The 13,242-nt window shown below is 41.1% G+C and overlaps 1 protein-coding gene across 2 annotated transcripts in view; it reads right to left on the reverse strand.

The window, feature by feature from the left end:
• Window positions 1-104: 104 nt before the first annotated feature.
• The window catches only part of lpgat1 (lysophosphatidylglycerol acyltransferase 1), a 57,745-nt gene continuing 44,607 nt past the window's right edge, over window positions 105-13,242 (reverse strand). Inside the window, exons 7-9 of one of the 2 annotated variants that reach the window (XR_003214118.1) lie at window positions 4,984-5,090; window positions 2,322-2,531; window positions 105-2,001 (exon numbers count right to left, since the gene is read on the reverse strand). Coding sequence is in view for 1 of the 2 variants with exons in the window: in XM_005474974.4 (XP_005475031.1) it covers window positions 2,380-2,531; window positions 4,984-5,090 (259 nt within the window). In the remaining variant the exon portion in view is untranslated. Of the gene's footprint in view, window positions 2,532-4,983; window positions 5,091-13,242 lie in introns of both variants that reach the window. The other variant, XM_005474974.4, reaches the window with a different exon arrangement.

Below are 13,242 nucleotides of genomic sequence, written 5' to 3' on the forward strand. Positions count from 1 at the left end.
AAAAGAAAGAAAAAAAAGATGACAAAAAATGCTTCAGTGTAAGTCACGCTCACAATGGAGGGGAATCTGAAAGGGTCAAAGGATGAAACACCATTACAGCCTGATTTTACATGTTTTCACCTACCTAACTAGCCAGGTAGCCCTTTTTTTTGCATTTCACACATTTTTTTATTTTTATTTTTTATTTAAATCAACAGTGGCACAGAGGGAGGGCAGCAGCTACTAGAAACGCACCTTTTGGGCATTTGTTATAACAATAATAATCACTGCTCCTCAATCATTTTCATATTAAAGCAGGCTAAGCAAAACCACAACATGAGTACATTCGAGAGAGAACATCTGCATCTTCGCAGGGGCCCTGGCAGAGTTTCCCCCTCATCAGTGATTTCTCCCTCACTGGACCAGTTTTACCTGGACACCCCAAAATCCTTCCTCACAGCAACGTTTGTCGAGCGTTTAAAGCGAGGGAACAGCATTATTCAGAGGACTGTGGTCAACCAGAACATCTGGTAAGGCGTTAATAGTTTTTCCCACAAAACTGGGACCGTGTGTCGCTTTTCACGTGGACCTACAGCAGCTATAACCTCACAGAAACGGATCACACGTCAACTTCCCGGTCAAAACAATACAGGATAACACTGATAAGTGAAGAGGGGGAGGGGATAAAATCCTTGCTTTCTTCTTATTTTTTTAAAAAAAACATTCATATCTTGAAATAAAATTTTTTGAAATGATCACGAACCAAAAAGAAACAAAGAGAAAAGAGAGACAGGCTTCAGTCATTTCACACATTTCCTCAGCTTTGTTATATACAAGATTTAAACATACTGGGACATGAGGACAGAACAGTTCAAGTAATTTAAAAAGAAACTAAAAATTTGAAACCGCTGCCACACTCTGACAACACAGAGCAATACAACTTGAATCATATATCAACAATGGTTGGATGGGGGTGTGGGGGGGAAATAAAGACGACCACACACTCACTTAGGCAGGTTATGCTGTAAATTTACAGTAATGATGACACCTATAGTTCTGTAAGCCAAAATTTCTATTGTAGAATGCATTAGGGTATCTTTCTATAAAAATCATGTTTATTTTCCATGTCTTTTTCCCCACCCCGACAACAATAAGCATATGGCTTAAATATTTGTAAAACTACGTAGTCCAATGGGGGAACAGTGTCTCTGCCTTCTCAGTCTTGCCTTGCTGAAGCGATCCTCTGCTGTATCGGTATTTATTTTGGAAAGCAGAGAAAGTAGGGTTACTTTTTTCAAATCCAAAATCTTGCCAGTACTTTTCTTTTTGTTTCATTTGAAATAAGTGTTACATCACATCTCACCAAGGGAGGAAAAAAAGAAAAAGAAAATCCAATCCCTTAATCAAGCGCCACATTATAGCCATCATCCCTTTTAGAGTTTTCAGTCAAGCCACCAATGTAAACATGATCCCCCCAGTTTCTCAGCAAACTCACGGACACGGAAAAAAGAGTCCAGACGAGAGAGAGAGAAAAAACAAAAAACACTTTAGAAAAAAAGAAAAAAAAGAGACAACAACAAATACAGTGGCCGTTGTTGTGAAGATATGCGGGCTAAGGGAGGAGAAAAAAAAAAGAAGAAAACACTGACAGCTACCGTTCAGGAGGTTTTCCTGGAGCAGGGAGCAGTTAGGGCAGTATGGATCCTTAGTGCAATGACGGCCAGAGGAGCGGCCGGCTGCTCGGCCTCAGCGTTCGTACGGCCGCTCGCTCTGCAAAATGTAGCCAGCTGACTTATCAGCGGATCAAAAGAGATGTCCGGTGGGCTTCGTCGACTCTCGCCAGAAGGAAGAATAAGGGCAGACATGATGCTTCTGGTCACACATATTCCTTCACACGCATTCGCATCCATTCACACGTTATACTCTGTAAAACTACTGCGGCGAAAGCCTGGGAGTGGGGGGAAGGGGGAAGAGTCCAGTCCAGAGCATCTTCTGGAGGAGTCCTGAGCCTCATATCGTTACCTTTGAAAAAAAAGTCATGTACGTGTGAGTGTCTACATGTATGAGGACGTGTAAACATCAAAATGTGGGTCGTGACAAGTGAGATTCTTCTGCTAGGCCGCCTCTCTCATGTGTGTGTGTGTGTGTGTGTGGTGTTAGGGTTGTGTTAAAGTTAGTTAACTATGCCTGTAACCAGTTTCATATCGTATGGGGTTTGTGTGTAATCTGCGTGTTTGTGTACTTTGTCTTCATATGTTTTCCTGTCAAGTCTCGCCTCTGCAAATTGTACATTCATCCATCGTATGGGGGGGGGGGTTTTGTATGACACTTGGGCCACACACCATCCAATCCTGAGGCTGTCCCAGTGGTCCAATAAAGACTCCCGTCTCATCAGCGCACTCAGAATAAACAGCAGTAGATGTACTGGAGGACGCTGTACCACATGTAGCCTGAGGCGAAAGCAAACGACTGGATCAGGCACAGCCACATGGGGTCGAGGGTCATCTGCCGGGAAAGCGCCTCCTTCTGTCCTTCTGGAGGAGGGAATGATCCTGTTGGGGGACAAATAATTGCAGACTCATCACCAGGATGCTCTCATGTGCTTTCTCTTGGTTTTTGTGCTTATTTGGTTGCCAAGTGCTTGCTAATAGTTTTACTAGTCAACTAATTAGCATAAAAGAAGAAGAAAAAACTGAGTAATCAACTGTAGGCAAAAGTCAATGAAGCAACTTACGAAACACTAGGAAGGCAAACTTTGCGTATATTTAAGAGAATTTGAAAGAGTCAATAACATGCTTCACTAATGAAACTGTATTTTAAATGTTACCCGGTGCATTGTACATAACACTGCTAGTTAGTTTTTGCCACCAAGTTGGAAAATAAATGTTGTCCCTAGCGACAGATGGTTGCCAGGGGATCGCTGACTGGTCTGTAGACCTCTGTGCTTATTCACTTGCCCCAACATCTAGTGTCTAGCTGACTAATGACAAACATCCCCAATATAGAGTAAAAACAAGATTTATTTTGAAATTTCTTCCAGTAAGCAGCTCATCAGCCTCATTACTTTATAGATGAATCTGGTAACAGGTTTGCATTTTCCATCAGTGTGGCAATGTCAGGTAATGTTTCCAGTGACAGATGAAGGTACCTTATATTGATTCTTACTGCACCTTTTGAGCTTGTGAGGCAGACTGGGCTCATTAGGGGCTCTGGATTAGAGCAACTGAAGTTGTGTGAGGTTGCACAGTTAAGCCATTTTCACATAAATGTTGGACAATTTCGGAGGGGATTAGGGTGGAATATTATTTTAAGGGAATTGCTTGTACACTGCTGGAAAAAGTCAGTGCTTTTGGTGAGGAAGTAGCACGGATAGATTATGCAGAAGAAGATGCCCACCAAATGCACCAGGTACCTCGCCTACATTGCTGGAGTCCAACATCACAGAGATTTTGTATCTGAAGGTAGCAGGTTAAAGACCAGCTAACGTTCACTCCGACCATGTTCGGCACTTACATTCTTATAAACACTTGTACTAGGCTAATATCTAGAAAAATCCAAGGTTGCAGTGCAGCCCCTAGAAAACTCCTCAGCCTACTAACTTTGCCCAGCTAGCACCACAGACAGTATAAAACAGAAATGTCAAACTCATTTTACATTGTGGGCCACATACAGCCCACTTTTATCTTGTTAGTTTAACAAGATTAAAGATTATGTGCAAGAGTGTGTCTCAGTTTTTCTACAAGATATAGAAATGCTGCTGTAGTTCATGACAAATGTGTCAGCACGACTGTTTGGGCTTAAATTTAAAGACATAAAAGTGCAAAATTGCAGAAAAGGTTCTAGTAGCTTATTGGCCAGACTGCCCTGTAGTTATAAAACAAAGTTTTTGTTAATTTAAAAAAAAAAAAAAACTTACAGCATTTTCTGTGAATTAACTGATTAATTTATTACGGTGGACCCATAATAAAATGGACATTTCTATAGAAGTTAGTGAAAAAAACCAGGAAGTTTTATGTAATGTATATGTTTATAATATCCAAACTTGATGCTCTCCTTCACATTTTCCAAAGCGGAGACATTGCTAGGTCGATTTTGGCCCGTGGTCCTTATGTTTCACACCCTTGGTATAAAAGATGGACAGCTACGGTGACATCACACACAGACCTCTGAAATCCCTTTCTGAGCACTTGCAATAATCTTTTTAGGCTTCGTCACTTTGGTATTCTCAAACTACATTTGGTGCAAGCGGGCGGATCTGACTGTTAAAGTGCACCCTCACTGATTACCGACTCATCAATTTTAGATATATGCTGGATAATCCTCGCTTCTGACTTTAAGAATGACCAAATTTTACAAGATGGACTCAATATTTTATCCAGCATGACCCAATAAGGGTGACTGACACTGAAATTCATTAGTAAAGTATATATAGTGGTCCATTATCCCATATATTTTAGTAAGACAAGAAGTCTTTTTGCAATCACACACATCGCCCCCTGGTGGCCTTTAAAATGAATGCAGGTTCAATGCAACTGAACATTGGCTTCACTTTTCAGAGCCTGAAACTAGCTAACCAACTTTTTGCCTGTTTTAATTGTGTTAAGCTAGGCTGCTGTACACTATTCACTGTTAGACTGACTACAGTTAACTCAAACTGTGCTTTTGTTATTAGGAAGACTTTTTATCATCTATTTCTGGATTGTGCATGCCCAGGGAACAAATGGGAAGTGCTCAGGCAGGTGTATTTAACATTCAACTGCACAGGTTCTCCATTCTTGATCAATACTATCAGCATCATCCACTTTACACCCTGACATTTAGAGCAGGGTAAAGGAGAAAGCAGCATAGCCTCAAACCACAGCAAAGCGCAGTAAAGACGGAATATTTAGCTGAAATGAGACCACTGCAAATAAATTGAAGTCAAAGCAGTGGTATTGGATAAAGGTGAACCAGTGCATCCCTAGTACCATAGTGTTTCAGTTTGATTTTACCACAGTAACATACCTGTGTCGTAGAAATGGGCCAGTAGCTCTTCTTTCTCCACAAACCTCTGATATAGCCAGTCAGTCAGGGCCTCAGCCTCCACAGGAACCTCTTTTATGGGGTACATCCTGAGGTTAAAAAAAAAGAAGAGCCGGGCAGTCAGGCAGAGACAGAGATGAAACACAGAAAAGGGTTTCTGGAGTCTCACTCAGCAAAAACTGTCTGCATTGATCTGTCGTGCAAGCTGCAGTCCAAAATCTCAGGGAGTCAGCTGTGGACCCTGTGCACAGCAGTCCATTTCAACCTGGAGTCTATTACAGCGGCCTGTGTTTGCTGTAGCTTCAGCTTGTTTGGGGGACTCATTAGCTGGCCGGCTCATCAGAGTGTCACAGAGAGACAGAAGTGCTGAGGGAGCCCCCGACAGCAGACAGACAACTCACAGAGCTCGCTCAAAAGTGAGTGGGAGGAGAAAGTCAGATTTTCTCTCTGTCCCTTTTTCCCCCTCAAACTGACAAAGTTAGATCAGTGCAGCTCTCAACAAACACAGAAGCTACATTTGTAAGTCAGAGAGAAGCCACACTATTAAATCCTGGAAATTCAGCTTCCAACTCATCTACAGCCACAGAGAGGAACAAGTAAAGCTGCAAACTGCAGTTACTTTTTAATCATCTGGTAGTTTCTTCATTTATAACTTGGCATATAGATGCTAGGGACTTATAGTTACGGTGCCAGCATTTGTTACCCGCCAGGCCTCAGCCTGAGGTCCTTAGGTATTGACAAAAAGGTGATCGAGCATTTATTTATTTATTTTAAACTGAGTTTTACACGGTTATATTCCTCATGTTGCACTTGAGTCTTGTATAGCCAATTTCAAAATTGACATTCTAATGCTTTATTATGTTTAAATGTGTCTGTATGAAGCACTTTATAATGCTTCTTTTGATAAATGCTATGCAAATAAACTTGCCAGTGGAGGCATCGAGGTCCCTCTGGCTGCTTATTGGCCAATTTACAGAAGCTGACTATGGAGAGGACAGTAGATGTATCAGGGCTATATCTACATCTTTGTAGATGGGTAATGACATGACCATTTTTCTTGCAGGTTTTGACAGAAAGGTCAGAAAACCTGATTTTATGATCATGTAAAACAAAGAAAACAGCAATTTCTCACATTAGGAGAGCAGGGCCTGGTAGATATTTCATACATTTTCGCCTTGAAATGACTCAAATCACTGTGAATCACTTGTGCTTTATGAGACATTTTCAGTGGTCATGAATATTTATATTCAAGCATTCCCTTTGTAAAACTTCATGTAGTAGTTCTCAGACTTTCACTGGCACCCTCCCCCTCACTCACTCACAATAAAGAGGGATCCAAGTTGAATGTTAGCAAAACAAAAAGTGGGTCTTGTAAGATCAGCAAAGCCTTCGATATATTGCTCAGACATCATTTTGAACTCAAACTGAAAGTAACTGTTTCTGTACCTCAAAAACTGACTTGATGAAGGCATGATAGTAAAAGTGTCTGAAGAATAAAGGTGTACTAAAGAAGAGTTGAATGGATCTGGACTAAAACGAATTAAAACCTCTCTGTAAGTGTTTAAGCAGCTGTTAAACACTAAAAACATTCTACATGACAACCGAGAAGATGAAGAAAACTAGAAAATATTACCATTTAAGAAGACATCACAAAAAAAAATAAATGTATTTTTTGTTAATAAATTCATCACTTCTAGATGGCTCAAACTCAATTTTGGATGAGAAATCTGTGTCTGAACAAACTGAATGACTGATTTGGTGGCTGACGTTGCACAAACCGTAGGTGGCTGATAAAAACGGTCACTGTTAAACAGCATAAAAAGTGCCGATGAAATCTCGTCTCTAACCAGAAGGGGTCTCCAGTAGGCTGCACTCCCACACAGCCAGCCCCTGGTCACCTTCAAATAGAGGTTACAGTCTCCTCCCTCAGACAAAGCATTTCCTCTGCGCTCAATATTCCTGACCGGATAATGTTTGCAGTAAAAGTACATCCGTGCCATGGAGAAAAGCATCTTATGAGAGGAATAGCAAGTAAAGAGTATGACGCTAAAACGATCATTTAAAATGTGACCTGTGGGTTCATCGTTTAAATGTAACCGAACAGAAGAGGCACGTTTCTAAAAGGCCTGCTGCAGACATGATCGTCATGACGATTACCTGTGCAACTAAATGAATCAGTATTCACATGAGGCCCTGAATACAAATGTTAATATTAAAGAAACAGTGAAAAATGACGAGTAATAGCCTGGACAATGTCTTAATCTACTAGTTATCAAGCCAAAAGGAATCGATTAGTTCCCCTCATTTGGATGAATTTCATTAACATCAACCAAGCAAAACAAGAAATAAGGGATTTAATTGATAAAATAATCTTTACTTGCAGACTTACTCAACAAAATGAATAAGAAGATGCTCTAAATGAAATTAATAACCAGAGCAAACACTTACATGAAACCTTCCAAGTTTAAAATGTCGAACTTGAAAGTTTTAGTCTGAAAAAGTGATTATCACAGAGCATTTTTTGTCTCTTTCTTTCATGTAACGGGTTAAAAAGGCTCAGTGTAAAGGGCCTGATGCAAAGATGGAGAGTCGCTGCAGTAAAGATTTGATCTTTGAACTGAAACCGTCAGTATGACCAAATGAGGGAAAGGCTCGGCCTGCTTGCCCCACAAACGAGGAGGACAGGAGCTGGTGATTGCACACACGCTCCCTCGTCTGGTTCATATACTTCAAGTGCATGTCTATAGACACTTCTGCTCATTATCCAGCAGTTCACGGTGTGGGTGTTGCTCTGAACAAGATCCTGTCTAAGCAGACCAACTTTTATGTCCCTGCCAGCAAGAAACGCCTGTTAAAATTCAAGTTAAAGCTGACTCAAGTCAGCCACTTTCATCCGTTAAAGGCTCTAATAGAGCTGGACTTCTGAAGATAAAACTGCTTTTGACCAACAGCTACATTGGGCCCCCTGAACGGCTCAGCCTGCCCAGAACTGCTGTGGAAACCTGATCAGGTGACTAGAGGCCAAAGCAAGACGTTCCTCGAAGCTTCTCCTCCTGTGTCTGCAGGTATCAGGTGTCCTCTTTGTTACTGATGTGTCATAGTAGCCAACAGCACTGAGGCTTTGTCTGAGCACTAAGAAAAGAGAAACTAAGAGACTGAACGCAATAGGAACATCATTATCTTTTAATAACAGTACAGAAATCGAGCGAGTTACCACCATAACAACGAAAGCCACTAACTGCTTCTAGTTTAGTTTATGGGTGGTCATTTTTGACTTTGGGTGCATAAATAGCGTCTATTAAAAGCACAAATCTTCAGATAATTGACTGCCTTTTTGCAGTAATGATCATCAATCATTATTAAATAAAAGCGAATGAATGAATTAATTTGCAAAGCCATGCAAGGCTTGAGAGTCTTTCACACCTGCTCCACTATAGGATGCCTTTGAAGAGCTCTCATGCTCCAAAATGTAAACCAATAGTGCTGTAACCGTGGCAGAGGGAAACAAAAACCGACTCGGGCCACTTATCAAGAGGGTTGAAGCGTTTAGGGCCTTGGGTAGCAGGTGGCTGCCACAGTGGTTTCCTGCAGCTGAAATATTCATGCACAAATCAGGATCTTGTTGGTGTTCAGAGCAGCTGCACGAGCTGAGGTTGAAGGCGGTGCTGCTGGTTCGGGCCCACAAACAAACAAAAAAAAACATACACAAAAACCAAAACCCAACACGCATGCTGAGGTAGAACACACTCTCCCCGTATCAGCTGCTTTCTCTGCTTTATCAGCCTGGTTTGTTTGGCGAACAATGGCCATAACCACATCTGCAGAAGTGGCTCCAGATAAACCACTGACAAACCAAATCACTCAGTTTATGGGATGTTCACTGGTTTCATTTCCTGCTCAGAAACCAACTGACACTTCATTTGCATCTTACACCAGCTGCAAGAATAATTTCTAATTACAGCTCTAAGTAACCATCATGATCGTTTATCTTTCAGATTAAGTGGCTTTTTCTTTCTCCAACAATACAGTGGCACAGTGGGTAGCACCATCACCTCAAACCAAGAAGGTCTTGACTTGCTGGAGGGGCAGATGAATTACACAGAAACTACCCGATCAGCCTGATGGTGGAGAAACTCGAGATAGAATGTATCAAAGCTAGATGGTTACATGGACTTTCACATTGGAGAAATTAAGCCCTTGTGGAAGTGCATCAAATCTGTGTTCTTTCTGAAGGCCACCAGATGGCAACAGCTGTGGTTGAAAAAAAGACTTCTATGGAAGTCTATAAGAACACTGCTTTCTGTCTTGACACCTATAAATACTTTCCTAATGAATTCATCACTCAATTTGGGTCATACTGAGTAAAAGTAAAAAACAAACAAAACAAGTCAATCTTGGTCATAACATGTTACAAAAAAGAAGATTATCTGTGGTATGAAACTGAATGCTCATTGGCTAACAAGCTGTCCATCAATGTTTCTCATCATATTGAGTTTTTTGCAATAAAAAGGCAGCAACAGTAGAAATGCCTAACCTGAGGCTTCAAAGCCGGACTTCAGAAAATGGGGGATTTGCTACTAGTAACCTGATCTGACAACATTATTCTCCCTGACAGATACAAAACTAATAATAATAATAATAATAATAATAATAATAATAATAATAATAATATTATTTTTTAAAAAGGTGAAATGAGGTCAAAATAGACCTGGGTACCTCGCTCACTTTAAGTGTGGGGAAATACTGGAAACAACTTAATAGGTCTTTCAGAAAATTTCCTCTAAAAGTGAACATTTAAAAACCTCTAAACTATCCATGCACAGTATGCAGCATTTGTCTATACTCTAAATCCATCTTTACACAGTATTTAAGAAAAATATAAAGGATTATATGTCCTATTGCAGCTGTACCAGTTACTATGACATAATTATTGGCTGCCTTCACTTTAAATCTCTTAAAATTTCTTTCTGGTGTCACTACACACAAACAAAGCTCTGCTGGATGTAGGTATAAGGATATCACTCCAAACACTTCTTTTTTTTTCATTTTTAATAGCTGGTAAATTAGCAAGAATCCCCTTACACAGACAGCTTTTGGGGCTATAATACAACAGCGTGTGACACTGAAAAATATAAATCTCTAAAAGTTAAGGGTTTAAATTTTAGGTAAGAAGATATTTTTCAGGTTAGCGAGGAGGGCCACGACTCTGCTGGCTGCTGAAGTTGTGGACATCATCATCATCATCATCATGGTCTCACTCACAGGAAAGAAACAGACAGATCAATCAGTGCATCGCGGCACCTGCGGGTCGCATCATTACAGCGGCTGCTGGAGGACGAGCCGAGCGCTCTCTAACAATGCTCCGCTGTGTTTACAGTGGTGTGAAAAATGAAACGCTGCTCTGCTGTGCCAATGTTGTGCTGAGAGAGAAACAGAGTATGGTGGTGTTTGTATCTGCTGTGTGCACAGTTTCAGCACCACGTGTTACAGCGTACAACAACGGTGGCGGCGGAAGCAAAGAACCGGCGGTGATGTGTTGGCGCGGTGCCACGGCTTTCCACCCTAACCCACTTGGCACCGGCTCGCTTGTTAACCTGACACTCTGGCGAACGGACAGACAGCTGGGGGAGAGCAGCAGTTTCTCCTGTCAATAACCTTCAACGTCAGGCTTTTACAGCGTGCTGACCTGCGCTACGGGCAGCAGAGGACATAGATCCTCACTGACATGTGATGTACAAACTACTGCAGTCATTTTCAGGACTTCGGTGAATAAATGACCAATTTTAATAGCATAATTTTCTTGGATTGAGGTGCACGTGTTTATTCGCCAGGAAAACAAATCAGGGTAATAAACAAGAGTAAATAAGAAGCTTTAAGGCCTTCATATTTACTGTCTTGATTGAGTCATTTAGCTTCTGTACAGCTCTTATTCTTGAGATACTGTTTCCACTCTGAACCGGCGTAGGAAGCTAATTAAATTTGGACTGTGGCTGTAAAAGCCTGTCCACTCGACAAGACTCTTTGGAGCGAAGCCAGTCATTGTTTGGGGACTCTATAAGGTCCTAAATCTCTGGCTGTGAAATCTCTGGAAATAAAGACTATGCCTGGGAAATCTGCTCTTGGGCCCAATGTTGCAGAAGGTGAATATTAAGATTACTGGCCAGTGTAGCTCAGGGACAAGACAAAAAAAAGTCTCGTGTTCCTCTTCCTGTATCTTTCTCATATAGATAAATATTTTCAACAGCATGCAATAAACCCGCCGCCCCTGATTTTAAACTATCAATCTTCCTGAAGAGTGAAGGTAGACTGCACGAGATGAAACAACAATTCAAGTGCTTTATTTCTACTATGCTACAACAACACACCACAACAGCGGTCATGTGATTTCCTCGAGGTCGATGCCGATCCCAAAGCAAACCACACGCATGCTCTCCGTGAATCTTAAGGGTCGCTGCTTGTGAAACACTAAGAAGCCCTTATCTGCAATCAGAGAGAAACTGAGGGATGGTAGGAGTGTGCACGTTAATTGCTCCATTTAGTCTTTAATCTGCTTCCTCTCCGTCTCAAGACTGTCTGTACTGGAGGAAATGGTTTGAAGCTGGCATCAAGAGGCACAACCAAAACAGATATAAAAAGACCACAGACAGAGGGAGGAACGGTACTTTTTCCTTCATACATAAAACTAATTCACAGTACTTTTAACTCAGTTTAATTCAGTTCAGCTTTATTCATATAGCACCAAATCATAACGACAGTCGCCTCGAGGTGCTTTAAATTGTAAGGTAAAGACCCTACAATAATACAACAATCAGACGACCTCCTATGAACGAACACTTGGTCACAGTAGGAAGGAAAAACTCTCTCTTAACAGGAAGAAACCTCTGGCAGAGCCAGGCTCAGAGAGAGGCAGCAATCTGCCACGATTGACCACTTATTTTGTAAAGCCGTTTTCCGATTCAGTATACAAAGACACACCACGTCTTCAGTATCAAGCCTCAGTAGCAGCATGATTTCCCTATAGCAGCGGAAACTGTACAAACACAAACATCAACTTGAGGGCCAAATTTTTATTTCCTTAATCCAGGCATGTTCAACAGTTACCAACAAACACTGTCATGTTTTTGTCTCAACTTTGATCTTTTGTATCCACGTGGCAAGAGCAAAGTTTCACCTTGTTAAAGTGACCATAACCTCCCCTCGACAGACTACTGATTTTGTCTTGTAGAGATTAAGAGCCATCAGGGGAGCATCGACCTGTTATCACTGCAGAGGTTAAGGGTAAAGGGATTACAACCACTGTCAAACATAGACAGGGCACGAGTCCTGAACTAACTTAACGGTTACAACACAATGTCAGAACACCCTATGTGGATTCATGCCAAAGGTCATTTTAACTAGGACACACGCACGCGCACACGCACACAAAACAACCTACCTACCAACCAAATACAGTAAAATAAAGCACTGAAGTTCTTTTAAGGTTTCCCAATATGAATTTCTTCTGTAGTTCATATTACATCATACTGCATGACGTAAATATTTAGGTATCTGAGGTAAATATAGGCCTTTTTGATCCACTACATTATTCACACATCAAAACATTCCCAGCAACTGACAGAGCGGCATGAAACACAAAAAGTATAATTCTCTTATTTTAAAAAATAAATAAATCTAAATGTGGCTGTGCCCCAAGCTCCATATTTGCATCAGACACCTCAACTCTGTCTGTCAATAACGAGTGCTGATAAAATCTCAGTGTTTCCCTTTTCTAATTTTAAATTTACAATACTTAAAACTCACTGGATTTAATTTCATTTAAAGCTTCAAAAAAGGCCAGGAAGTGAAGGAGGGTTAATAGAAACTGGCTGGAAAGAGGAAAAAATAAATAAAAACAAAAAACCCCTCGCCACCTCTCTAATCTGAGAGGTACATTCTTCATGAGAAGAAAGCAGCTAATCCAGTGCAGCCTGAAGCACAATTATCAATGTTCATCCAGCAGTGGTGACGTCTCAGTTTTGCACAATGACCAACCAGTCAAGTAGTATTGCGTGCCTAAACACTGGTAACAGAACAACTTTCAGCCAAAAACATGAGAAGCTGATACGCATGAAGAAGAAGAAGAGAAGCTTTAGATGTTAACAAATGCAGGACTTTCCCATTGAGGCATTGCTAATTCTACTGAAGTATCTGACTACTCTGCTAATGAGCCTCTGGACGAGGGTTCACTATCGAGTGGAGCAA

Source organism: Oreochromis niloticus, linkage group LG15 (assembly GCF_001858045.2).
Source record: "Oreochromis niloticus isolate F11D_XX linkage group LG15, O_niloticus_UMD_NMBU, whole genome shotgun sequence".
NCBI lineage: Eukaryota > Metazoa > Chordata > Actinopteri > Cichliformes > Cichlidae > Oreochromis > Oreochromis niloticus.